This window comes from Podarcis bocagei (assembly GCF_964188305.1).
Source record: "Podarcis bocagei genome assembly, chromosome: 2".
Classification (NCBI taxonomy): domain Eukaryota; kingdom Metazoa; phylum Chordata; class Lepidosauria; order Squamata; family Lacertidae; genus Podarcis; species Podarcis bocagei.
The window spans coordinates 101632219-101659988 of NC_138126.1; the positions used below are offsets into that span (position 1 = coordinate 101632219).

The 27770-nt window shown below is 44.4% G+C and overlaps 3 protein-coding genes across 10 annotated transcripts in view; 2 read left to right on the forward strand and 1 right to left on the reverse strand.

The window, feature by feature from the left end:
* Nucleotides 1-433: 433 nt before the first annotated feature.
* On the forward strand, nt 434-3226 carry PPP1R27 (protein phosphatase 1 regulatory subunit 27). The gene is made up of 3 exons (XM_081184899.1): nt 434-897; nt 1821-1971; nt 2444-3226. Exons 1-3 carry the CDS (start codon nt 720-722, stop codon nt 2565-2567), a joined length of 453 nt encoding a protein of 150 aa, XP_081041025.1. The 5' UTR covers nt 434-719; the 3' UTR covers nt 2568-3226.
* A 2316-nt stretch (nt 3227-5542) lies between these two features.
* Nucleotides 5543-26512, forward strand: MCRIP1 (MAPK regulated corepressor interacting protein 1). 7 transcript variants are annotated; one of them, XM_081184793.1, is made up of 6 exons: nt 5543-5699; nt 6315-6375; nt 7246-7412; nt 7897-7998; nt 8855-8965; nt 23040-26512. In XM_081184793.1, the coding sequence occupies exons 2-5, from the start codon at nt 6368-6370 to the stop codon at nt 8917-8919; spliced, it is 342 nt and encodes a 113-aa protein (XP_081040919.1). In that variant the 5' UTR covers nt 5543-5699; nt 6315-6367; the 3' UTR covers nt 8920-8965; nt 23040-26512. The 7 variants fall into 7 exon arrangements, with proteins under 7 accessions (XP_081040919.1, XP_081040920.1, XP_081040921.1 ...); XM_081184794.1 differs by having other exon boundaries at nt 23044-26512; XM_081184795.1 differs by having other exon boundaries at nt 24994-26512.
* The window catches only part of GCGR (glucagon receptor), a 45516-nt gene continuing 43663 nt past the window's right edge, over nt 25918-27770 (reverse strand). For both annotated transcript variants that reach the window (XM_081184790.1, XM_081184789.1), the window contains exon 14: nt 25918-27248. In XM_081184790.1, coding sequence (XP_081040916.1) covers nt 26955-27248 — 294 coding nt within the window. In that variant the 3' untranslated portion in view covers nt 25918-26954. The remainder of the gene's footprint in view (nt 27249-27770) is intronic.

Here is a 27770-nt window from a genome sequence, read left to right on the forward strand (position 1 = left end):
ACTCGAGATGCAACAAATGCAGCAAGTTAGAGTTATACAACTTAAGGAAATGCATAGTTTCCTTTAAAAGATGTAAATTTTGAAGTTTTGCTATCTGCACAATTTGAACGGAACTTCAGTGTAGAACTGAAGTTCCATGCATTTCTCTCCTGTGTATATTCTGGAAAACCCACAAAGGTTGCCAAGAGGTTCCAGAAAGCAGGGCTAACAGTGGGCTTTGCAAACAGTGGTTTGCAGAATCTGGGGCTGCTGGGTTCTGGGAGCTACACATACCGATTGTGGAGCAAGCTTGACCCATTAACTATTGCACATTGACAGGTGGGATGTAAATTGAAACCCTGACTTATATTCAAAAGGGGGAGGCCGGGGGGCAGGGCAGCTCAGTTACCAAATCTCATGGCAAATAGCATGAGCGGAATATCCTCAAAATAGCCATGGGGCAGATATATAACAGGAGACACCGCTGGAAATAGTCAGTCCTCAACAGGAGATCACCCACACATGCTCAGTGTTTTCTAAGGAAGTCCCGTCAGGAGCAGAAATCATAGCTAACATCCCACCAGTCTTTCAGGTGCAAGCGTTACAGAGAAGAGAATCCTTTGGGTCTCAAGGCACTTCAAAGTCGTCTGGGTTGCCGTGTGCTTTTTATTATTATTCATCAACACCATTTTTCAGTCCTGTCTCGCTGGTCTCTTGCTCTTCCTTCTACCTCTGCCACAATGAAGTATTACTACCCAGACTCACTTCCCAGGTACAGGCGATATACACGAGGCCTGAAAACTGTGCGTTTCCCCAATGACGTTCTCTTCCTGGACCATATTAGGCAGAGCGACCTGGAGCAGGTGGGCCGTTTCATCCGTGCCAGGAAGGTCACCTTGGACACTATCTACCCCTCAGGTAAGTAGGACGTGGGTGAACCTAACTGAAGGGTGGTTGAATAAGCCTAAGCACTAGCAGATGCCTAATCCCAAAGTCAGGCTGTGTGTTACAAACTAGGTCATGTTTTTCCCCCTAACACTTACATCAATATAGGGAGCTATGTCACCTGAAATCCTTTAGCTAGACACTTGGGTATTGAACAGATTCTAAAGTGATAGATGCTAAGAAAACTATGCCAATGTACAGCGCACTCTCTGAGAAAATATAAATCCCTTTACTAATCTGCTAATGCAGCTTGTTCCTGTGTGAATAAAATATGGCTGCTGAGTTGAGAGCAGAACAATATATCCAGTGGCAGGATGAACAGAGCAGCTTCATGCCCAGCCATAAAGCTGAATCAGTGTTTCTTTGAGCCGTTTCCCCCAGCTATGATCTCAGCATGAAAGGCTGCACTTAAAAAAGAAATCCAGTAGTCACAGAAATTTCAACAGTTACAGCTACTATGGCCCAGTCGATTGTTAGAGTGTGTTTGCTTCTTACCGACTTCCATCACACTTAGACTTTCATAACGTTGACTCAGTACTACAGAAGGCCATAGAAGCCTTGATCGAGGTGCTTTTCTTACAAACTGCTTACTTAATTCCCCAAATAAGTTTCTGGAACTCACTCAGCCTTGGTTAAAATAATATTCTTTTTCTCTATGCAAAGAACCTGGTGGGCCAAAAATTGTCCCCTCTGTGTGCCATTTCCCCAACATTTATAAGATAATGCATTCTAAAAAGTGTTAAGGCCCTGGTCTAGTTTTCTGAGAAAAAAAAGATGCATTTTGCTTCCAGACAACTCCTCCCCACTATCTCAAGCATATTAGCACAACTCCCTTTTTGTGGGATGTTTTCCTAAGATTTGCTGGTTGTGGCTGATGCATTACCTTCTCCCATTAGGTATGGCTGCCCTCCATGAAGCTGTGCTTTCTGGGAACCTTGATTGCGTCAAGCTGTTGGTAAAATATGGTGCTGACATCAATCAGAAAGATGAGGACGGCTGGACACCCCTACACATGGCTTGCAGTGATGGTCACGCTGATATTGCAAGGTCAGAGATGCAAATTATGTTAACCTTTAATCTCTAGTCTAGCCATGCCCATCCTCTCTTGACAGGCCACAAACTTGGTCAAGGAAAATGAGGAGGGAAGTAGGGCTTGCTCGACAGTGAGTTCTAGGCTTAGACTTGAGATGATGACATGTCTGTTGGCTAGATGACCATCCAATCTTCAGACACTAGCAGTGATGTTTTGTGTTGGCGTGTTAAGTGACCTATGATATCTCCCAAATATAAAGGATATCTCAAGTAAGAAGGTCAGAATGGAAACCAGCTATAAGAGAAGACTGGTCTCTTTATGGAAAGAGGAAAGCTTTACATTGAAACTAACAGCCAGTTCACAAGTCCTCTGTATCATCTTGTATATGAAAGCATAGGGAAAACTGCATGTTTGAACTAAACTGTGCATGTGGGTATGTGTGTCAATTCTGTCCTCGTCTCATCACCTCATTCTTTAATTCTGCAGGTACCTCATCTCTCTTGGTGCCCAGCGTGATGCTACCAATGATGAAGGGGAGAAGCCATCCGACCTAATTGACCCAGAGTACAAGGAGCTCGTGGAGCTTTTCAAAGCAGCCCGAGTAGACTAAGCTAGTGCCACTCAGCTCTTTCCCATGTGGAGTTCAGCCTCCATGGTAGGCAGCAGCATTTGTTGCATGCTGCAGGGAGGCTAGCAAAGTTGCCCCTACTATGTTGGCAAGAGTGTACGGCCTCCTAAAAGAGACCACAGTTTGGTTATAATGTGTATGTATGAGAGTGGCTACCTTGGGGTTTATCAGAGAGCTATGCTTGGGATAGCCCTTCCAGAAAATGTAAACTTCTCTACCATGTGGCCCATTTTCTGGTACCTGCTACGGTCAGGCTTTAGTTAAAATGAGTCTAATGGCTGGGACACACTGGCCCAAACGGCACTGTTGTGCAGGAGGTTCACACAGGAGATTATGAAATGAACTGGACTGGGTACCAATTTGTGTGAACATACACCTTCCAATTATTATCTGGCAATGACTGATTTGAACAGTGCTTTCTCAAAGACATTCAACCTATTCAGGCCTGAAGACTCCTCACACAATTATCACAAAAAGAAAATAGCCCCAACTTCAAGCTGGTATCTTTCTGCTGTATATATTATCCTAAAAATGTCATGTATAAAGTCTCACATGTTTGCTCCTAGATTTGCTTTTCTACTGTTATTTTTTATGTGGTTCTGAAACAGCTTTTTATTTTTTCAATAAAGTAATTTCTACAACCTTGGGTTATTTTTATTCCCCTTACTTTTGGGAAGGGTAGCCACACTTCCTGCCCAGCCACTTTGTTTCCCAGGTTGCCCTTAGACTGTTCCCTAGCTGCACATGAGATTTTGGATATGAAATGAGGAAATGAATTCTAAAGAAAAGTAGAACAGCTTAAAAAGCAGAACAAAATATAGTGACTAATGCCTCAAAGTTCTCATTCATACACATCTAGCTGCTTAACTTTGACGGAGGACTTGTATTAACCTTGAAGTTGTCCATTAGACATGGTCCCTGCTGCACTGTTATTTCATTCTGTTAAGTAAGGGTCAATGTCCTCCTAGTGGTGCAGTAATAAAATTGTTAGCACATTTGCAAAGCTAAGCAGGGTCTGGTATGGCTTCAGATTAGATGTTGAGATTCTTGCACTGCAGGGAGTTGGACTTAATGACCCTTGGGGTCCCTTCCAATTCTACAGTTCTGTATTATTAAATTATGCAACTTGAGGGTGGTTGTTTTTTGCAGCACTTATAATATGTGCAACATACTATAGCTCAGGTGATTGGACTAGATGACCCTCGTGGTCCCTTCCAACTCTACAATTCTATGAATCTTTGCATGCTCTTTTCTCTGGAAGACAGAAGAATGAAATGCAATGCAAGATGGTGGATATTAGCCCTCAGCTGTGCAATGTTTCTGATAATTGCACAGTCTATGGTACACCACACAGTTTGAAGAAATTAAATAATAGGGCTTCTTTTGTTTGTGGCTGCTTCTTTCTGAATAGGTTTCAGGTACAGAGGTGTTGTTCCTGCAAACTATCACTTGGAAGGGGAATAAGAGGCCTCTAATAAAGTTCTTACTATTTTTGTCCCAAATGACTTGAGTTGGCTTTAGTAATGACTTGGCAAATGTATGAACAAGACGGGAAGAAAATTAGATGTGGCATTTCTTGGAGAAGAGTCAATGCTTGGAGGTTTGTCCACTCAGAGACACCTGATAAGTGCTAAATACTACTTCCCAGTCGGATAGTTTGTCTCTTGGTGAAAATCAGTAGTGAATCACTTGCACCATCTGGGTCAGCATGCTTTGACAGAAGTAGGGCAGCTCTGCACAACTCACAGTTGTTTCAGGCTTCCTACATATTTGGTTAGGTGTCACTGTGGTTGCCATCTAAGCATACATCACCATGCAGAGCTATTGTCAGGGCTCACTCTATAATACACTGCACATGCATTAAGTTTGGGGACACTGCTCAACATCCTGAGATCCTCAGCTTTACTTTTTAATAACTTTTAGCCCTGGCAATAGATGATAGGCACAGACAATGCCCAATAAGATGATAAGCAAGGTGTTGTACAGGATTGGTCAGAAGTCAGGGCTTCAGTGTCCAGCAAGGATCTTTGATCTGCCCTTGTCTAGTAAGCAAAAACAAGTAGTTTTCTCTTATTTTTACCTACATTTGTTTGGTTAAATTTAGGAGACTTTTGTTGAAACCTTAGTTCCTAATGAGTTGGAGTTGTACTAAACCAGGAAGTCTCCACTCCCATGATTCCCCTTCCAAATGCAGCACTTTAAAATGCTTCTACAGAACATTGTGTAATGGCAAAAACCCATTCAAATGGGTAAGTTAAAAATGAATTTTAAAAGATACAAGTGTGTGAGAGAGGAAGGGATTGCTTTTGCATTGCTATTTGAAAGTGTCAATGTATATATAGTGTGCCCTATCCTGAAGGTTTGGGCAAGGTCTAAAATTAATCCTACACCAGAAAAACAATAACATTTCCTAATTAATGGGAAATTTCGCCATCCTTTCTGTCAGCCATGCATCCTAAATGCCATCCCAAACAGAGCTAGATCTCGGAAAACTGGAGAAGGCTCTTTTCAGATTGCAATTCGAATACAAACACGGAAAATATTAATGTAAACGTGTGAAATCATGTCAATGATTCCCACCCACCCACTAATCACAGAACTGTCCACACTTAGTTGGCGTAGATTTAGAGCGTAATGATTATGAAAACAGGATGTGGAGAGAAGCCTCAAATGTCCACAAAACGGGGCACACGGTAAACTGGGGTGGGGGTGGGGGGTAGCGCTCAGTTAGATCCTGACCCAAGCCTGGGAAGCGGCGCCTCTGCTTTGGGCAATGCCGACTTCCCGAAGCTCACAAAGGAGGGAAAGGCGATCTCTTTTAAGAAGCCTCCGTCCCGCTCCGGCTTCTACCCCATTTTTCCGTTTCTGGAGACCCGCCCCGCTCTCTCCCGCGTCTCCCAGAGCTTCTCTTCCCCACCCCTCACTCCCGTTTCCATGGATACCCCTCCCTGCCCAGCCGCTGCGTTTCCATGGAAACCTCCTCCCTCGGGTACTAGGTGCAGGGGCTACCCGGGCCCATTCGCCCGCAGTGCGCACGCGCAGCCCGGCCTAGGCGCTCTCTTCCGCCCCGGGCCTGGCAGCAGCGAGAGAAGCCGGGACTTAACCCGGGCCCAGGTGAAGAGGGTTGCGGGGTGGGGAATTGAGGGTGGGGCCGCGGCGAGTGGGGCGCCCTTTCTTCCCCGGCCCCCCGTGGAAGTGCTCCCTTTCTGTTCCTCTGGGCCTAGTAGCGCAGTCCCCAAACTCCACGCCTGCCTTGTTGTCGTTCGGGGCCGGGAGAAGTGTGGCTGCTTGGGCCTCCCTCTCCCCGCACCTCCCTCAGGAAGCTTGACATCCCATCTCCGTGCCTGAGGGTAGCGTGGGGTTGCGGATTGGAGGGGGGGTTGTTGAGGGAAGTATTGGGGTTCCCCAAGGCGCAGGTGCCTCTAGGAACTGGACTCGGAGCAGGGAGGAGGGCGGTGGGGTCCCGAAGTGGTGGTCGGGGGGCTCCAGGGCTTTTTGACACATTCGGGGATTTTTAGCGATGGGGTGGGACTTATCGGTAGTGTGGTAGGAGGGTGGTTGGGATCCTGCTTTCTATGCCTGTAAGATGCTGCAATCTCCTTAAATGTAATAGCAGAGGTGGGCATAGATGCTTCCACCCAAAGTCGGTTACCAGAGCAATTTGTCCCCACCCGTGGGATTTATTGAGGGTCCGTCCCCATTGAGCTCAGTGTCTTGTCTTTGTTTTAGCACCGCCAAGCCACACATCCAGGACTTGGGCCAGGGCTGGGAAAGAGGCAGCCATGACGAGGTGAGAAAAGTTATGGGGCTGTGAGAATTGAACTTGTGTTAATACTGAGCGGGCTGTCAGAATGTATTGACTCCTCGATGATTGGAGACTTTCAACCCACAGTGCTGATTTTGCTGTCTTTGGTGGTTGTGTATACCATGGTTATGTACCAAAAATCTTTCTGTGTTGCTACCTGCTGACAGTGGTTCAGGAACCTTTAACTGGTCATTAGCATGGGTCTTTGTGTTCACCTCCCCACCCAGCTTCACTAGGTAATGTTTGGATGTCAGTTCCTCCAAGCTTCTATTCTTTATTTATATAACTTTAGTTTTGAGTCTGAAACAATAACTGTTTAACACTTTGTACATAAGAAGGTATCATGCTAATCAGGGGTCGGCCATAGGGATATCAGAATAGATCTCTGGGTGATTTGATGTAGAGCGGTAAGGATTTTTGATTCCCAGTTGCTTGGCACTGACAATAACAAAATGACCATCCCTTCAAAGTAATGTGGCTCAAGTGATGAAAAGGGTGGGGTAACCCAAGGTAGATTTTTATATAGAAGGACTGTGAGCTCAGTTTAGTTCAGTGCTCATATTCAAAACAAATTCCTGAGCTCAGTGTTCTTCAATTCTAAGTGTGCAACTCTTGTGAGCTGGCTGTGATAGTTGGATCATTGAGCTCTAGTTAAAAAAAGAAGTAGATTTTGCATGCCTGAAGTCTGCCTACTCCTGATGTAAATGACAACTAAGCACAACCGCAGTCTGTATTGGTCACACTCTCTGAAAAGCGTAATAGCAGCCACATTGAATGGTCTGTAGAGCTAAAGGATCCTTTTGCCAGGATAGTTAGTATAAATCTTCCTTTTTTGCTTCTTTATTTGTGGCAAAGATCAGTGTCTTGTTTCCTCTCTCACTGGGGTCTCCACTGCACTTCCAGTTCTCCTGTCTCCCGAGTTGTATACAATGGCAAGAGAAACAGCAGCCCTCGCTCCCCAAGCAACAGCAGTGAGATCTTCACTCCTGCACATGAGGAGAATGTGCGTTTCATCTCTGAAGGTGCAGTATTTACATTTGAGAAGGCTGATCTCTTCAGTTGCTGCATCTCCACTGAGTCAGTAGCACATTTCCTTACCTCTTACCCTGTATATAACATATGTTTCTCATGCGGTTGCCAGTTCTGGTGTTATTTTTTCCTTACTCGTGTATTTAAGATGGGTGCGGGAAAGTGAAGAAAACGAAGATGAGACTCATTGGAATGTTTAGATATGAATCCAACTCTTGGAACTGACTGATAGTTCTGAGGGTATGTGAGACTTGTCTTCTGATTCTGCATCCAGCATTACAAACATTTGTCATTGCCTCCCTGCTTCTTTATTTGCATTTAAAGACTTCTCCAGTAGTAAGGGTGGGACCACTGCTTGGTGTCTAGGCTGTCTTAGGGTGCCAAAAGCTGGCAGTACTCTTGGGCTAAAGGAAAGGGCTCTTCCGTATTCTCCATGTGAAGTTTTATCCCCACTTTAACTGTTCCCCTTCTCTGCAGCATGGCAGTGTGTGGAGCGGGATCTCCGCAATCAGATGGCAAGTGGTGAACGGGGACTTGTGGAGGAGTATGTGGAGAAGATGCCAAACCCCAGTCTGAAAAGTGAGTTTTCTTTTGCTAGCTTTCCCCTTTCAAAGAAAGGTCTAATTTAGTCATGGTTACACCTCCTTGGTGACATCCAGTTTAGATTACTCTGATGTAGGACTGGCTTTGCAGAGCATTTGAAAACATAGAGTGCAAGATACAGCTGAAAGAATCCTAACTGAAACCTGTCACTAGAAGCATTGTTGTCATTGGTTTCCAGATAGTTTCTGGGCTCAGTTCAAAGTGCTGGTGTTGACTTTTAAAGGTTTATATGACCTGGACTGATCGCTCCAATACAGATCTGTCTATTGACTCAATTCAGGCCCTGTTCCGGGTCTCTCTGGGGTTGAGCTGGATGGCTATTCATGAAAGGGGCTTTTCAGCAGTTGGCCCCAGGCTCTGACATTTGTTCCCTTTGGAAGCCCATTTGTCCTCATCTTTCTTGCTCTTCTGACATATGGTGAAAACTCTCTTGTATAGGAGGATATTTGGAAACATATAGTGGTAGTGTTATAGTCTATGAATTTGATTAGGTACATGAATATAGATGTACCTACTTTCTTGCATATTAGAGATTTTCTGGTTTCAGAATTTAGGTTATCATTCTAGGTAGAACTGGAGACCCCTTGGGTTTGGGTTGTAGTAATGGCCTGCTGTGTTGAATAGGTCTGGGGTACCAACTCAAACCATTTAATTAGGTGTGTAGGTTACCTGTGATCTGAATTCCAATTTAGGGTACTAACTGTTAGGGGATGGTGGGGAGGCTAGCATCTTTGTTCTTATCAAGGCAGGCTGGAGGGAGTATTGATGGAAAGCAATGTTGGTAGTCAGGAATCTTACCCTAAATTGTGTCTCCTTTCTTCTTTTTTGACAGCTTTCAGACCTGTTGACTTGAGTGACCTAAAGCGGCGGAACACACAGGATGCTAAGAAATCCTAAAATGGCTTGGCCTGCCTCAGCCCCAAGTGCTGGCGTGTGGCCACTGGTACATGAATTTGATGACTTTGTGTTGGTTTCCTCCTTTGGTCTGGCTTGTGCCTGGGGCTGGCTCTGAATTCCCTAAGGAAGGATAGGCTTCTTGCCTTTTCTTCACAGCTTCCCTTGGCCTGGCCTGGCCTGCCTGCCTTCATTCTACAATTGGCCCCAGAAATTACCTTTTCCCCTTAGTAAATGACATTTTACTCTGATGGTGGCCAAGAGGTTGGTGTGTACCCTGTCTGTTTTAGGAGTGTGGAATAAGGCAGAAGAATCAGGAACAATATCTAATCTCTCCCTATACCTGTCTCAAAGCCCAGCCCTTCTTAGGGCAAGGCTAAGAGAGAATGATGGGACAGAAGCAATATGGGTTTTCGTAGTCCACCCTATCAATACATTGTGAGAATTCAGACTGACTCCTCATACAGTACCTGAGCTTTTAGACTGGAGGATGAAAGAGTGTTGTGCTACGATCTCCATATGCTATCTGCTCAGCTCTGTGGCACAATAATGGCGAAACGCTGAAGATAGAGGCTGAGGGACCCAGGTACAAAGTCTCCCAAGGGAAAACTCTTTTTGGGATTCTGTTGTATAGGATAAAACTGAGTCGACTCCCTTATTCTGAGCTGAGCAGGTACTCCAGGTTCTGCTGTCTTTACACTCTGCTGACTTGCAGCCCCAGCCAGGGGGACAGGTAGCATTTCTGAGCTAGCCCCAGAGCCCAGCCCCTGTGCCCCAGCAGGGCTGGGGACAGCCTTGGTGTGTGCTGGGCACTGGCAAGTGGCAGTAGTGCCCATGTTTGTGTCCAGCTCAGGCAGTGATGTTGGGGACCCTGCTCAGAGTTGGGTAGGCAAGGGGCATGGTGGCTGTTCTTTTCCCTTTGTAATGTCCCCTCTTGGTCTGTGTCTGTCTTTTAAGGAGTGTTGTAAATAAAATCTGGTTAGTCATTTTGACATTCTGCTCTGAGAATTTATCCTGCATCTCTAGCTGGGTTCCCATGAACGGGACTTGCTTACCAATCTTTCTTTGGGTTCCATGTTCTCATTGTTCTGAACTGCTTCACCTGAGCCAGAGTGAATTTTCTCAAAAGGAAGGGGTTTTATTCCTTTTGTTGCCCAACGGCAGTGCTTGGCGGCTTCCTCTGTTTTTACTTGACTATTACTCTCCATTGGTGCTGGGCTAGTTGCAACTTAGTCTGTCTGGAGTAATTTACAGTTCAACCTAACCTGATGCTGTTGTGATGGTTAAGCCTCCAGAAGGGCATTCAAGTCCCTTTTGCAATCCTGTAGGGGAGAAGGAACTATGAAATATCTAGTCCCTTAGGTGTGATGTATTTAGCTATCAGTCTTCAGAAAGATATCCTAGTGCTTGGTAAACAGTTGCCATTTGGATACACATTATTTTGTGCACCTTAGAAGGGTGTTCACATCGTGCTGTGAAGGAGGTGGAGTTGCAGGATGCTTGGGGAAAGTGCTTCATGTTAGCTATGAGGTGACACCTACTGTGAAGCAAGGCCTCTCTCACAACTTGTTATTTCCTTGGCTAATGAAATGGTCATTTTCTGTGTGATTGGCAGCAGGCACCTACAGTGTTTCCTATCCTTGGAATACTGGTGCTTAATAGGGTTAGCACGGGGTTTATCTGGTGTTGGGTTATGTTGAGTAGTCTTAGCTGACACCTTAAGAAGTTTTTGTGTGCACAGAACACATGTGTGCCTCTGCAGCAGAATGGTGGAGACTTTCAGACATCCATTTTCCCTAAGGCAACAGGGTAGGGAGTGTTGCTTAGTAAGGTATTTTTCCTCCTTGAAGTCTGGGAACTGGAGCAGTGGTGCCTGTAGGGTCAACAGGAAGCTAACATTATTTTCACACTGTAATCTGGCTGCAGGTGATATTATTACCTTTAGTTGGATAAGGAGGATTTTCCTACCGCTGCAAACTGAATCAGCACCCCCAAATGCGGTAACGCTTGAATCCTCAGTAGTTTGCTGTGCTGTGGATATTTTATCTCAGTCTGCTTTCCCAAATATATCTTTATGCTAGCTTTCAAATCATACCCAACTTGCTGCGTGCTTTTGCCAGTCTTGATTGAAGTGGGCAATATTTGCACCCAGCCTGACCAGTTTGTTTACTTTGACCAAATGTCGTGTCATGAATTGGATTAGAACAGAGTGTGTTTCTCTGCCAACAGGCAGCCCAAAAACGTAGCTATGAAAGCAACATGGAGCATAGTGCCAAGGAGACGTCAAGGAAGATATAGAAGATCAAATGAAGAAAATAAAGGTTGCCCGTGGTGTGATAATGATAAACGGGATGGTTTCAGTAAATCTTTCAGCACCTCTAACCATACACTTCCCTCCATGCAGTATTGCAGGGTTTCTTTTTCTGGCTGAAATATGAAGCCAACATGGGAATTAACCCAATTAAGTGAGATCTTATTTGTTGATCCAAGCTAAACAAAGAGGGCAGTTTTCCAAGACACTCTGAAAGTGTAAATCTTTACTTGGGATAGGTTTACATTCTATTTGTGGGGTTAGTCCATAGAGGTTACTTCTTTCCATTAATCATTATTGCTCTTTCTTGTGTTTAATAGATTATGCTTTAGTGCAGTGCTGCCTCAGGGAAAATGTGGTTGCAGCCCAAAACAGCCCTGTGTCTAGCCCCCCCCCCCCCATTTTTGAGGAAAACAAGGAGAACCAGACATGTTGTTTTTGGTAATATGTAGTTATGTCCCTTGTTCTTCACCAGATATTTTGGGATGTGTAAAGGCTTTATAGATTTCAGAAAATATTATCAGCCTCAGAATTAGTCCTCCTGCCCCAGCTTTTTGATGATACAGGTATAGATACAGGAATATGCAGTGCTTTGTGAATCTTTGAGGATAGATGTTAGTCCTCAACCCATTGTGTAGGGATGCCAAAGTCTGTAAATGTGCTGATCACATCTGTCCCTTCTGTTGAAAAGGCTACAGAATGGTCATTCATTAGTGCTAACCCATGTGGCTGTTTGTGTGAAGTTACACCTACATAATTTGAGTCTTTCCTTTGATTTGACTGGGCAGTGTCCCTTGCAACCTCTTACCTGAGTGGCTGCATCGTTAGACCAGACACCTTTGCAATTCACCCACCCCAAAAAATATTCCAAATGTGGGCACAACTGGAATGTGATGAGATTATATGGAACAAATCAGCTCATGTTGATTTCTCAACATAAACATTTTATCATGTAAATTGACCCTTAATCACCCAAGAGTGATGGGCTTGGTATGGACTTTGACCAGAGAATTTATAATGCTATGTTTTAAAAATACAAAATTAACATGGTGGAGGAAACTTTTATATGTGTATATCCTGCTACGAACAATCCACATTACTGTGCGTCACACAACTACAGTGGTGCCCCGCAAGACGAATGCCTCACAAGACGAAAAACTCGCTAGACGAAAGAGTTTTCCATTTTTTGAGTCGTTCCGCAAGACGAATTTCCCTATGGGCTTGCTTCGCAAGACGAAACGTCTTGCGAGTTCTTGAGAGTTTGTTTCCTTTTTCTTAAAGCCACTAAGCCGTTAATAGCCGCTAAGCCGTTAATAGCCGCTAAGCCACTAATAGCCGTGCTTCGCAAGACAAAAAACTGCAAGACGAAGAGACTCGTGGAACGGATTAATTTCGTCTTGCGAGGCACCACTGTATATGGGTAAAGGAGGACAAAGACATTTGGGCAGCCATTTCCTATAGTCAGTTTTTTTAGTTTATTTAAGTGCAATGATGAGATCACCTTTAGGTCTTTAAAAGTGATAGGGAAAATCTGCAGTGCTGAAATGATGGCAATGAAGAGAAAGAGGGGCGAGTCTTAAATCTTAAAAGTTAGCACCATGGCACTTTCATTTTGTCATTATTGTGTGGAGAACTTAACTTTTTTAATAAGTATGGCCAAAAAAGTGTCTTGATGCTAATGATCGGAACTAAGGGAATAACAAAGAATTCTTGATAAAATGATGCCCCTTATAGAGGTGATAGTGGGTGTGTGATACTGCTGATATGTTCACCTGCCCGATAAGACACCACACACATTGGATTTGGAAAAGCCTAGCTATGGCTATCTGCGTGTGCAGAAAAACTGCAACCAGTTCTAGTAAAAAATTAAAAGCAGATATTCTGATCTCCGAGAAAAGGCAGAAGAGCCATAGAAGAAACATGGGGGGGGGGACAACAATTGGATGCTGACATCATGTGGGTGCCTTGTGGAAAGCGAGTGAATGAAGCAATAATAATAAAAATAATGATATAATGTATTATTTATACCCCGTCTGTATGGCTGGGTTTCACAAGGCAGTTTATCACTAGCCGAGTACAGAAACTAACCCCAGTGTGGGTGCTTGGGAATAAAGTGTCCTAGGTACGTGTGTGTGTGTGTGTGTGTGTGTGTGTGTGTGTGTGTATTCTTGGTCTGCAGCTAAATGACTATTCATTTGCCAGCTTGGATTTTGTCCCTGGGCCTCCAGCTGCCAATCCCTACGTTCTGCCTTCTACTTAACGTGGGGGCTGTATTTGTAGATGGATCACACGTCATCTTGTTTTTGTATGATTCCCGTTGTTGTGGAACTTCAGGGCACATGCTCATGGTCTCTTGAGATGAGCTTGTCACCTCTTACCCAGCCAGCCATACTCGAATGATCAAAAGTTGTGAAATAGTGTGCTTTCCCCATCCTTTTAGCATACACTTACATGAGCAGTGGGGGATTCTATTCAGCTTAAGTGATTGTGAATGTGGAACTGGAAGAGTAAGTCCTGGTCCGTGAATTAACAACATGGAACACTTGTCTTTTTACACCTTATACATAGGACTGTGGAAGCCAACTTAATGGCTTTGGAAACCTGCACTGTTTTCCACACTCATAAGGTACCACAGTCCTGCGAGAAAGCATGAGACATCCCTGTTGCTGTCTGAGGGGACTGGGATTTAAATGCTGCATCTATTAATATACCCAGATCTGTTTTCGTCCTTTGGTCCAGAGGATTTATTGCCATCTAAATTACACTTACTAGATGCAAGATTTCCCCCATCACTTCACCAAGGCTGAACCCTGTCACCTCTGGCCACTGTGAATCTCTTGAAACACAGTCCTATTTAGAGAGTCTGACCTGTGAGGTTTATGAGCTATCCCCCACCACCACCCCTTGCATTTTGTGGCCTAGAATTCTTTTGGGGGTTATGAGGTCAAATTTTGGCATAGTGGGTCTAATTACATTAAATAAAAAAATGTTTTCACCGCTGAAAAAGTGAGGACTTTTACCAAATCACAAAAGTAATTGGATTTAATAGTCCTTGCTGTTAATGCTGGCTCTGATCCTGCACAAGTTGACATGATACCCTTCACACATGAAACGCTAGAGGAACAGGAATATTGTTGCAGGGAATAGCCTTTCCACCACCACTCCATTTCAGAGGGGTGGGGGGCTCAAAACCTTCACTCAAAACCATAATTAAATTCTAAGGAAAATAAAATGAATTATTCTAGAAAGGTATTGCATTACAAAAAGAAGGGGGCAGCCATGCTGCTCTACAAATCTCTCTCTCTCTGCGTAACAGGATTTTGTGTGAATATGCTTGTTCCTGAAAGATACAGCAGATTCAGAAAAGATACAGAAAGATTCAGGTTTTTTAAAAAGTGGCAAAATGATGGGGTCAGGGAAGCTTATCACTTTTAGTATAACGCTTATCACTTTTAGTACAGTATTCACTCCTGCAACAGTTGTGGTAAATAAAAGGAAATAGCAAATTCCCAGTAGCAAAATACTGTAGCTTGTGTATTTTTTAAAAATTAAAAAATGCAGTGAGTTTGCAATTGGCTTGGAGGCAAGTGCACATGTAGCTTTCTCACAACAACAAAAATACTGTGCATTTGTTTTGCATTGAAATTGTCCTAAAATACCTTGCACGTTGAAGAGAAACCCATCTAATGAAATAAAGAAAAAGGGTGTTGCTCATACTATAGATTTAAACCTGTGGAGAGTTCACAGTAAAAACAAATATCTGATGTTGATGTGGGTGGAACAGTTCCCCTAGTTGATGTGTCAGCAAGCACTCATTAACACAAAGGGTGGGGTTTTTGTGTTGCATTAACTGGAAAGAGTTGGGAGTGGTTTGATCTTGTTACATCCATCCAAATACACAAGGACGGGACACGGGACATTGAGACATCCCCATGCTAGTTGTTCTTTATCCATCTATACAGATCAGTGTCGCTTGGTTGATTGCAGAAAATAAGAAATATTCTTCTGTCCAACAGACAGGGCCACATTTCCTATTCTGTGTTTTTAATCCTCTTCCTGCTTTCTCACTAAATCCCTTTCAGTGAATTCACCCATCCATGTAGGCCCTTAGATATGAGGATAGTAAAGCCTTTACATCTATTCCATGCTCATCCCTGATGACAACAGATATGCCTATCTGCATATTGAGTCTGTCCCCACTTCCCATACACTAACAGAAAGCTTTTTTTTTAAGTTGCCTTCTTTATTCTGCCTATTTGCTTGTCTGCTTTGGACACCTTTCCTATTATTAATTAGCTGCCTGGTAGCTAATTAACTACTGTTCTCATGATTCTGCTGCAAGACTTGTATTAATCTATGATATCCCTGAAATCACAGTGATTCATGATTTCACTAGATTTGTATAACGTGTATAGAAGGGGATGGTGTGTTGCCAAACATGGTTAAAAAAGTGTTAAAAGTTATAGGAGAATGAAGAGCAGGTATTATCTTGTGGCTGTACAGCAGCACAGGTGTGGATAAGGTGAGATCTGCTCAGCAGGCAGCAGGGGGCCTGAAGTGGTGTGTCAATCCATGTGAGGCCTTCTTTGTTCCACTTTCATTTCCACATGGAAGTCAGCAACTTGTGTGATAACAGTATGGCACAAGAGAGAGAATTTGGAGTACCCAAGCTCTATCTGGATGGACCGAAACTTGTTTAATTGGTTTCATCCATAAATGTAAGGAGGCTGCAATCCTTTCTGCCCATAAACAAAACAGAAGTGGCTTGGCTGGCTGAAAATAAAAATATCATAAAACTGGGTCCAACAAAGAGCACCCTCTTCTCTCATTCCTGTTTTCTCTCTCATGTCAAGTGAAAGGAGCCAAAGTGTGAAGCAATGCCCTTGAGCTCCCATGTTTTCTCTGTCCTGATGGGGAAATAAGTTTGGATAAAATTTGTGGGACGTTCCCTGTTTTTGTCTGAAGATGGCAGTGCTGATACAAATGAAACATGCCTTGTTGGCGACGTCTTGGCTCTCATTAGGGAGTGAATAGACAAGAAAAAGAAACCAGTCACAAGAACATCAACTGTACCAGACTAGATTGAGTTGACGGCCTGACCTGCTCAGTATGCTGTTCCAGTTGCACAACAGAAAAATGTACAAACAAGGTTAATATAGGTAGATGTATGCCTTGTGATATATTCCCAGCTTATAAAAAAACTAGAAATAATTTGAGTCTAAGCTTGCTGTGTCCCAGAGGTAGAGTGAAGAACTCCTGGAAAGGAAGAACTGGCACCTGCAAAGCCCAATATCCAAAGAGTACGTGGTTTATTCTGAGGCAGGATACTAATCATTAATCTACAGTAATCGGGAACTAAGTTTTAAAATGTACAGTGGTACCTTGGGTTAAGTATTTAATTCGTTCCGGAGGTCCGTACTTAACCTGAAACTGTACTTAACCTGAAGCACCACTTTAATTAATGGGGCCTCCTGCTGCTGCCGCACAGCCGGAGCACGATTTCTGTTCTCATCCTGAAGCAAAGTTCTTAACCTGAAGCACTATTTCTTGGTTAGCAGAGTCTGTAACCTGAAGCGTATGTAACCTGAAGCATATGTAACCCGAGGTACCACTGTACAATAGTTCAGCTACATCAACATAATACACCATATTCCGAACCAAACATGTATAGTCTTCTATCATCATAGAGTTAAAACGTTCTTCCTAAAGCCAAGCACCAACCTTTTGGGTGGTTGGTAGAGCTCTTCTGTTTGTTTCCTGCTGTTGACAGGCCTTCAAGTAGTTGAATAGTAGATTATGTCACCTCTTAGTATTTTCTGTGCTAAGCAAAATCAATTTCTGCAGTCTGTTTTTATCATGGCACCACTTGTTCTCCAGTTATCCAGCATAGTTGGGGCGGGGAGTTAAGTTCTAGAAATCATGAAGTGGTTTTGACCTTTCCTGGGTGAGGAAGAGCAAAGTGGTCTTAATAAACTAAGTAACCAGCAAGAGCTATCTTCGAAACATGAAGATTTCCCTAAATACTTATTGACATAGAAAGTGTGAATTTTTCAAGCCTAGTCTTCCTTATGCCCAAGGTAGCCTAGGTGCTGAGGGTTGAGTCCTACAAACGCATCTTCAGCTCTTTTCATTCAGATGAGAATACACAGCATCACCCAACCATCCATCTAGTTATGTGTGAGAAGTTTTAAAGCGATAATTTATCTGCCGCACATGTATGCTGCCCTTCCAAGGTGCTCCGTATGGATGCTAACCTCAGGGCTCCTCCAGACAACCTATTTATTGAGCATTCATCCTCATTTACTTGCACAATTTAACCTTATGCAGAGGTTAGTTTATGTGTGGTATTTATTGAGCATATGTTCTGATTTGCTGGTCGGGTGTTCATACACCTTTCCGTTATCCATTCGTGCCAGTGCATTTCCTCTTCGCTTTCTTAATCACAAAAATCCATTTTAAAAAAGGATTTGTTGCACTATGGTGACAGAGCACTCTAATCCACTTTAATTGGTATGCACTTGAATCCCTCCTGCAAAATACAACCTGGAGTTGCCCTCACAGTCCCTGCCCTTTGTACTGTAGGTTAGGTAGGCAGAGAGAAAGTGATTTGCCTAGGCTTACTCAATGAGCTTGGGGCTGAACCAGCTTTTGAATCCTAGATTTTCCATATTCAATCCTGACAGTAGCCAGATAACCACACGGCTCCTGTTAAGCTAGGACAGTTTGCTATGACACTAGGCTAAGAAACCCCTGTGAATGATGTATGCAGACTGATTGCTGGATTTCTTCAATCAGAATAGTGATGAGAACTAAGTACGGAATTGGCTTCTAAAATGCCCTGAAGATTTTCAAGGAGAACAGATCTGTCATTGGCCATATATACCCCTTATGAAATACATAACGCTACCAGAAATTGGGAGGGACTCTGTTCTATTTGCACCTTGCATCAGTAAGCCCTTCCTCTTCCGCATCTAGAGGGGTGGTTCTTGGAAATGAGTTGCTCATTGTTGTGACTCAGTTCTAATGACGCGCTTGGCCAACAGCCCCTGATAGAAAACATTGTTCCCTTCATTTAAGCCTTTAATTATGTAGTCATTACACTGCTGTTGGCGCAGAGCTGAGATACGCAAAACACGCATTCGGTTATGTGGTCTGCGTGAAAGGATCTAGGAACCCTCATAGGCATGGATGGAATCCCTGGTGGTGTGGTTCAGATGTGTGTTTGGAATAGAGCCAAATTTCTGCATCAACTTACTATAGTGGATGTCGTGCATTAACTCTACAGTTCAGTCTGTACACTTGATCTGTGTAGGTGTTCTTGTACCTGCTCAGTCTATACTTGCAAGTACAGAATGAATTTGGGGCGGCAGCACTGTTTTCACAAGGTGCAAGCATACATTTGGCTCTAGATGACGAGTTTTTAAAAGGATGGTCAATAGAAGCATCTTGGAACCAAAGCTTGACTGCGCATCTCTAGGAATGTCCTGTGCAACCTGAGGGATGGAGGTGCCATGGCAGCAGTGGGGCAGTGAATGCAAGTTATATTTGGAATTACAAAAGGCAAACGCCCTATAACAAAAGTGAACTCAAACAATACCAGAATGAAATTAGGTTGCTTGTACTGCAAATACTGGAAACTGCTTTCTCCCCCAGAGATGTGTGTGTTCGCATGTGCTTTTCACTGCAGTTTCTTCCATTCTTCTGTGACAAATTAGTAGCTTCTTGAGATGGGGTGAAAATAGCACAGTATTCAAGTTAGGCTGACACCCCAAATATATGTGGTTGTGATATTTTTGGTTTTATTTTTATGTTTCCCCTAACAGTTCCTGACATTGTTTGTCTCTTTGATGACTGTTCAGTACATCAAGTTGATATTTTCTCAGTGAGCTGTGTTATCTGTAAGGATTATCAGATGTCTTTTCTGCATACTTCATTTTTCTAGAATCCCAACACTTGTGCTTCTCAACCTTGAATTTGATTGCATTGTTTCTTATGAGGCATTTTATGAGATCTGTGTGTAAGTCTGTTGCAGCATTTTATGAGCTTAATTGTGCTAAATCAAACTGATTGTCTGCCGGTTGTGCATACTTCCTCTCCATCCCCTTTTCCAGTTAATCAATGGGTAAACTGTGAGACATCCTGCAGTTTGCCTTTTCTACGTGGTGAAAAATCCCATTCATCTCAAGGCTCATTCTTCTTTTAACCTGATCTATGAATGAACTAGTTTCTCTTATCCTATGAGTCATGACAAGGGGATCTAGATACCTGAATGACTTTTTCTGCTTTGAGCTGCAGAATATATAATTTTAAATAGGTTTCAGTGACTTTTTGGAATTCAAAGCTGTTGTTTTTCAAAGCATGATTTAATTAAGCTTTTCAAAATCCAGTCGATAATGATAGGAAAAGTTAAGCAAGTGCCGTTCCTGAAATCAAGGAAACTTAAAAGTACTTAATTTTGGCTGGGTTTAGTTTTAAGGTTCTTGTCCTCTTTGTTTACATATCCATTAGCTTCCCTTAGCTCCCATCTAAAAAGGAGTTTGTATAGTGTGGAAACATTTTTATTCCACATAGCTCCTGAATATGTTTAGCATGTGTTTGTTTATTTTTCCTGAAGCCAACAGTTTAGTTTTATTTTATTTGGTAAGAGAGCTAGGATTGTGACAGTTATCTGATTTTCTTTTAATGACCAAATTTTACGCTGTGAAGAGCAAAATGAATCACTACCATTAACGCTGAGTTGTTACAAACAAGATAGTATTGAGATAATAAAAGGCCCTAGGAGAGCAACAGAAACCGAATGACAGCTTCCCAAACTCATTAGGCTGATTATGGTGCGTTTCCTCTCCATACATTATTCCTAAGGCGCTAGCATTTAAAAGTGTGTAAACATTATGATGTCTCTTTTAATCCACAGAAATGCATGTGCCTAAGTGGTGAAAGTACGTTTTGAGGTTTTACTGAACTTCTTTGCAGCAGAATAGAAAACACATTTCTATAAAACACTTTAAAGTGATGTTTTCATACATGGGCCTTGAATCATCATTCAAATGAAATAATGCTGGAAATAGTTATTCTTTCTGACTGTTTCAGCTCTGTTTAAATTGCAGGCCTGGCTGAATCTTATAAATTAAACCGAGAAAAGATTTCAGAAGGAATTCAAGTCTCACTGTTTTGACCCCAGAGTGGTGGATGGGACAGCTATAGCTTCTTTTCCTATATATTTTTCCTGGACACCTTGTAAGACACATGAATTGCTGCACATGCCCCATCTAGCCCCCCCCCCCGCTCTTCTGACGCTCCTATTCTCTCCCCCTCTTCTGAAATCTTATTCTTTGATACTGTTTGCACAGAGGGATGGGGGAAATCAGTCAGTACTGAGGCTAGTGTAAAGATTGATTGTGGATATCAACTCCTATATGAAACAAGACTCAAGATTGATTGTCCTCCTTTTCAGTAATTGTATATTTAGCAAAGGAATGATCGTATCAGTCCTTGACATCTGTGCAGTTGCTTGCTAATTTTACAGACTCCTCTCCATATGAAGTAGTCTGCTAGCTCCAGAGTCCATCACTCCTGTGAGCAAGGTAATGTGTGTATATGAACCAGCATGGCCTGGCTTAAAAACATCCCCCTTCCACAATCACAAGTTGCTCACCTGTGCTTAGGCAGAGCTGGTCTATATGTACTTTGTGATAAGTCCTTGCCTCCTAGTGTTTAGTCATGCCTGTGTCCACTAGCAGGTAACTCATTCCTCCTAAGAAGTCTGGATTCCTGCCTAGCTAGTGTTGCTCTTGTCAGAGCATCCCCTGTTACCATGGAAGCCCATCCTTCGCAGATGACATGTGCCACAGTCCTTTACAGCTGGGAGAAAATGTCAGTTCATTTGATCTTCTGCCTTCCCTGTGGCGCATGGAACCCGAGTGCGCTGGGGAAGCAAGCAGCACTGGTGGGGCCCAGGAAACCGCTTCACTTTCTGCTCTTTGCACTGTGAGAGAACTTTGCAACCGAGGAGAACAAATTTCCCTAAATTGGCCTCACTTCATTGGGAAATGCAGGCAGTGATAAGAGGAGCTAGTGGGGGATGTGTTGAAGTTGGGCTGACACAAGTTGTTTTGGGAGTAGTCCTCTGAGAGACACATATGGCAGGGTACAATTTATGGGCCCCAAGAATCAATAGGTTGTGTGTGTGTGTGTGTGTGTGTGTGTGTAGTGGGGTAGAGAGTGGCAGGAACTTTAGCTCTTTCTAAATCACCTTTCTGGGCGAAGTTCATGACACCATAGGCCAGAGTTTCCCATCGTGAGCATTTGTTGATAAGATCAGAGCAGCCCATGCCAGGAATAGGAAGGAATGTCTGCCAGCACCTCCTGTGTTGTGTGGGTGGGGTCTCTGCCTGCTCCCTAGGCTGTAGGATCTGGACCGTGAAATTGACCCCGATGGGGCTCTTACATAAGTTTCTGTCTGCGCTTGGAGACTAAGTGGCTGTCAGAGGCGCAGCATCGCCCACACGACAGACAGGAGTGCCTAGGGTGCTGTGCTCTCTGGGCTGTAATTTATCCTGCCAACTCTACTCAGTGTGCCAATAGAGACACAGCTTTCTGCATTTGGGCACAGTTACATAGGGTGGGAGATAAGGACGGTGTGCGCCAACCATGCATGCTGCCAGGAGTCCAAGGCCTGCCTAGGATTCGTATCAGTGAAGGTCGAAAGTCAGTCTCCCTGGACTCTTCATGACGATGGTACAGCCAGCCCCCTTGGCTATGGGCTGGCCCTATGGTGCTTACCTGCAACATTTGAGTCCACATCTGAGTCCACAAACATGCTACACTGGAAGTTCTGCCATGGGGACATTGTCCACCATCCCACATAGTCTTGGAACTGAGTCGGCGGGAGACAGGTCATGATCAAGTATGTCGTTGCTCGTCTTGGAATTTGAGCATCACAGAACCTGAGGGCAATTGCTCCCCTCTCTCCACTGTGGTAGTCACACCAGTCTCCCAGCCTCTTTGAAGGCAACAGCATTGTGGGCGCTCCCTTTCAGAGGACAGGCACGAGGCATCTTTCTTGGGCTTCACTTTTGAGATACTTTGACAACTGGGAAGAACGTGCCATCCATGCCATGCGCCTGACCCGCCACCAGCCATATTTACCTTTGCATCAAGTGCCTTTGTGCTCCGGCAATTTGCTTCAATTAGGCTCGTTATCTCAGTCAGAGGCACCCGGTGACGGCAGTGGCTTCCTTGCAGGGGGTGGGGAGAGACATCAGCTCAGTCTGTGCCCCTTGCTCACCACAGGCCTGTGAACAGATGGCTGAGGTGGTGGTTCTTGAGTCCATTCTCGGCTGCTCTTGGGTGTGAAGGTTGCAAGAGAGAGGAAAACAATAAACCAGGCAAATACTGCTGTTATGTTTCCAAAGACAACTTGCACTTCTGGTCACTGGGCTTGTATTCCATGTGCAGTGTGAGCTTATATGCAAGACAGCAACTTATTTATTTATTTCAACAATTTGTATGACACTTGTATGCCCCACCATGTGCGAATCCCTTGCAGACAACTGCAGTGCTTGGAGACAGACTGGTCATGTATCCAAGCGGTCATTTCTCCTCTAGGTCACATCCTCTAGACTGCTGGGAGGAGCACAGAGAAAAGAAATGCCATGGTGCATCTCCAACCGTTAAACCAGATTCCTTCATCTGCCCCAGCTGCAATAAAACATGTCTCTCCTATATCGGTCTCTACAGCCACAGCAGGCACTGTAACTTTCCAGCAGTTTGACTTTACGCCTGATAGTGCATTCTTCCATTCTCTCCCCAGACAGACGGATACCAGCAACTGTGTGCCGCTTCACCACAGCCTTCTCTAAGCAGTTGTACAGGGGACCCAATACTACAAGACTAAAAATGGGTTAAACCTTTAAAATCAGACTTCAATTAAAATGCTTGCTGGAATAAAAGAAAGCATTTGGTAAGCTCTGCGAGTTCAGCATGTCTGAATTTTCAAAACAGCCATCACTGCCATCGTTTGGAGCAGAAAGCATTTTTTCCCAGATTGCACAGATTGCCCTACTTTGCGGGATTCTGCGTCTCTTCTCCTGTTGCATGTTAACATGGAGTGAAGGCTCGGATTAAATGGTCACTTGGGCCTGCTGTGCCTTTCAGATTCCTGAGTCCTAAACAGAATGCGTGGGTACCCTGTGGCCATTGATGTTGGCTCTGGGACATGTTTACAGTCTGTTGGGTCTTAAGCCAATCAGGCCCCAGGTGTGACTGCGGTCTGGCTGAGGGCGCAGAGGGCACTGGATTGTGTTCCTTCCCAAATGAGGGAAGGAAAAGCTCTACATCTCACGGCTTGGGAACGAGGTGTTGTTTTGAATTAAAACCAGTGGGAGATGAAATGAGGAAGGCGTTTGCTGGAGGGTCACAGGCATTATGAATGCCAAGCAAATAACTGGCTGTGTGCATGTACCCCACTGTCAAACTGAAGAGGGTGCGCATGCGTAGCAGCGAGCGGAGTGTTAATTTGGCATATGCTTCCCTGTTTGGGGGGACATTTTGGGAGGTGGTGCACTGGGGGAGAGACAGGGGGACTAATCCCATGAACAAGGGGATTGTCCTGTTCCTAAAACTAGCTCAGGGAGACTTAGAAGTCACATGCTGCCAAAGCACCTTAGGCGGAGGTACAAAGGAACTGGAGAGAGTGTGTGACATAACTATGCTCTCCTGTTTGCGCACGTAGCACGGGGGGGGGGACGGGGGACGGGACACGACGACAAGTGCTATGTGTTTGTGAACAATGTTACACAATTTACGTTTCTTCTGTAACCCGTCCAGCAGGCATCCAAAGTGAGCACAATGGGTGCGTCATCATCCCACGTCAGGAAAAGGGCCATGCACTTTCTCAAGTGTGGTCCTCTGCAGAAGTGACGCCACTAGTGGATTATTGAGTGACATGACTGGGCAGGGCTGCAAAGCTGAGCAGTCAGTATGATTTCAGTGATCTAATATCACAGGTATGGGAAACCTGTGGCCCTCAAGATGTTTTTGGACTCTTAACTCCCATCAGCTCTGGCTGGGATGGTCAATGATCAGGGAGGATCATGTAGTCCTGCAATATCTGGAGTGTCACAGGTTCCTTCCTAACAGAAAAGGATCTGGGATGTGCTGCAAGTTCATTTTCAAGCTTACCTGCTCTCTCTTCTTCCTCAGTAGGATCTCTTTGTCCCATCTTCAAGTTTTGCCTGCTGTTGCTATCTCAAATAATGCTTTGTGAATCAAATTACATGTCAATATGAATGCTTTTTTTCAGGCTTGTATAAGCATTCAAACTGTTTCCACAGATGTCTGTAAGAATCCACAATGAGCAGTAACCTTGCCCCAGGCCCTTTCAGTTGGCATTCAGGCCTTATTCCAGGTCAGATAATGTGAACAGTATTTAATCTTAAAAATACGCCTTGGCAGCTTTAGGGGGACCTTTCTTAGATCAACCTGTTACAATTCTGCACTGCCTAACTTTCTTCCAGCTCATTCTATGTGTACATGTCTCCCTCCACCAGAAGTAAAGAGAACAAGGCCTTCACAATGAAAATGCTACTCCTGCCGATATTTTCCGTGTGATGACCACCTGTGATGGAGACCCCCTGAGCAGTCCTATTGGACTTAGCAGTTGGAGCAAGGGCTAAAAAAAATACTTGCTCAAGGCCAGACAATTGGTACGCAGCAGAAAATAATGAAAATTACGTTTCTGGTTTATAGTCGATTCCCATTCACAGGAAAGCTGCAGAGGCAGAAAGAAAGCAATCTGTCTAAGACCAGACAACAAGTCCATGGCTAGAAAGCATTCTGTGCCCACAGAGGGAATCCACACCATAGTATACGGGCAGACCAGTGATGGGATGGAAGAGGAAGAAACCAGGCTGGAAGCAGGTAAGGAATGGAGAGAAATCTGCTCTCTGCCCCACCGGACCACCTGCCTCCTGAAGCCTGCCACAGCTGAAGGTGATTGTTTCCTGCCAGTGCTTAGACTGGCTGCAAATGGGAATGGGCAGGAGGGAGGTAGCAGGAAGCTGATGGCCTCCGACTGCTGTGATGATTTCCTAACATGCCTGCACTGAAGACTTCTTCCATACTGCAGTTGGTGTCCTGCTATGACACATCACTAAGATGTGCACGCATGGAGTTATTATGTGGCTGTTCATGTTCAGAAGCCACATTTGTGCGTGCATGCACATGTGCATGTACATATGCTGCAAATATTTTTTTTAAAAAAATAAGCAACTTTTTTTGGGCAGCGTGGAATGCAGTGTTCTTAAAGAAGAACATACCAATGGTTGCTGCTTGGAGATTTTGGCATCAAAGGGTGCTAGTGAAGCACTTTTGTAAAGGGACTTGGGGACTGGATGGGACATCACACAGGGGTAGGAGTTGGCAATTACCTGTTTCTTGCAGTGGTTCTGATTTAAAGCTGCTGCGTGGCCTCCCTGGAAAGGTTAGTACTTCTGAAGGACAAGGCTGGTGCAGGACACCTGTTCCTGTCCATGCTGGTGAATGAAAGGCAGTCCAGCCTCAGCAAGGATAAACATCTCAGTGCATCAGGAGGCACCGTCTAAGTTGCCAGGACATACAGCACAATTTATTGGGTCCTTCAATCACCCGAACATTGGCACTGACAGGCAGACATACTCAGACACAGAAGAGGCCCTCAGAGCTTGTATTGCCCACACAAGTAGATTTACAGAGTCACCCAGCACAGAAGGCGCAAGCATGCCCACAGTGTGGATGCAATGGTACAGCCACGTACAAAGTCAGTGACCCAAGTGAGCCGTGTCACTTCCACGTAGATATATATACTGAATGGTAGTGCTGTTTTCCTTCCAAACTCTGCAGGCAATGCTTTCTGCACCGCCCCAAAATATCTCTTTAAGTAGTATGCCATCCCATGTGCCCAGAAGGCAAAGACATCTCTGTTCCAGAGACTACATTTTCATATGTGCGAAAGTGGATCTGCAAAGTTTGTACTCAGAGAGCCCACTAAATTTGACCTTTTGCAAATGGGACACTTGGCATTGGACAATTATACATACATTTGCATGTTTTGCTGCACAATTTGTTTGGGGAAAATGAAAGAAACATATGATAGCCTCTAGATATATCCTAGCCTATGACTGATTTAAAAAAAAATTGCACAGACCCTTTGTGTGTGTGTGTGTGTGCATTTTGCAAATAGTGCTTGTTCTCTGTAATTTATGAGGACTAGAAACTTGGTTGTTGGATTTTGGTTGTTGTGTTTTTTTTAAAAAAAGAGGAAATCGGAGATTCTTAAGGAGTCTGATCAGTGCTGATTCTGGCACAATCATAAATGTGCAGGCTTTCAAAGTTTCCTAACAATTGTACAGAATCTCCTCCCACTACAAATCTTGTTTGGCCTTGTCCCCTCTGTCAGAATGCCCTGTGGCTGGGCTGTCCCCTGGATCTCATGTCCTGGAGCATTCAGCATGCGGACAGGCAAGGCAGCTCGTCTTGCTGGGTCTCTCGTAAGCATGTCTCCAGCACGGAAAAGGAATTTGCACCATCTAGTCAGCGCCGAGCTGCTTGGCAGAGGGCACACTTTCCAGTCATGTGTCCCACAGCCTCCTGGGCTGCCAGCTGCCCTCTTTGCTCTGCAGGACGGCTGCCTCAGGGGGCAAAGAGTGAGACAGGCCCCATAAGCCAGGGGCAGACGGGCAAGTCAGCTTCAGAGGTTGCTCTCGGCTGTGTCAGGGAACTCGTAGCAATGGGGCTGCTCGGCCACTGCCAAGTTTTCACTGGCACTGCATGCTGTCCTCTCCAGGTACTGAGTGCTGGTGTGCATGGTGGCTTGGCTGCGGCCCAGCCCATTGAGGTAGTTGCCAACCAGCTTGTGCTTCTCGCCGGTCCTGGTACCCCCGTTGCGGACATGGGGTGTGTGGCTGTACGTGTGCTTGTATTCCTCTTCTATGTCCCAGCCAAGCTTCCAGCGCGTCCATTTCTTCATGAGCTCTGACTGCACCTATGGAGATAGAAACATTTGCGGGGAGGATGTGTTATTTACTGGCTTGAGGTTGTATTTTTAAATATTATTATCCGCTGTAGGCTGCTTTGCCACAAATGGCAGGATTATAAACCTTTATAAATAAACTCTGTATTAATCTCATGCATATGAGAAATACAGCCAGTTTAAGGGCTCACAACTGCAAGTTACGTACAAACGTGTATTTGAACATGTGTGCTTCATGTAGTGAAAAGCAACCTCAGAAGGGAAAAAATTTCAAGGAGAAGGGTGCCTAAAATGTTTCCCACCGCCATTTTTACTGCATCTCCCCCTGCCACATGACACCCTCAAATTCCAAAATCAGCAGTGCAGACTAAACCTTTGCCGAGAAGATCTGACATATTGGAGATGGGAGGATGCGGTGGAAAAGCACCGGACGGGGAAAGGGCTAAGCACCACCTCTCTTACTGCTCTGTCCACTGAAAATTGCACATGCCCCTTTCTGAAACCATGTGCAGCTGGTCAGTTGCAACAGAAATG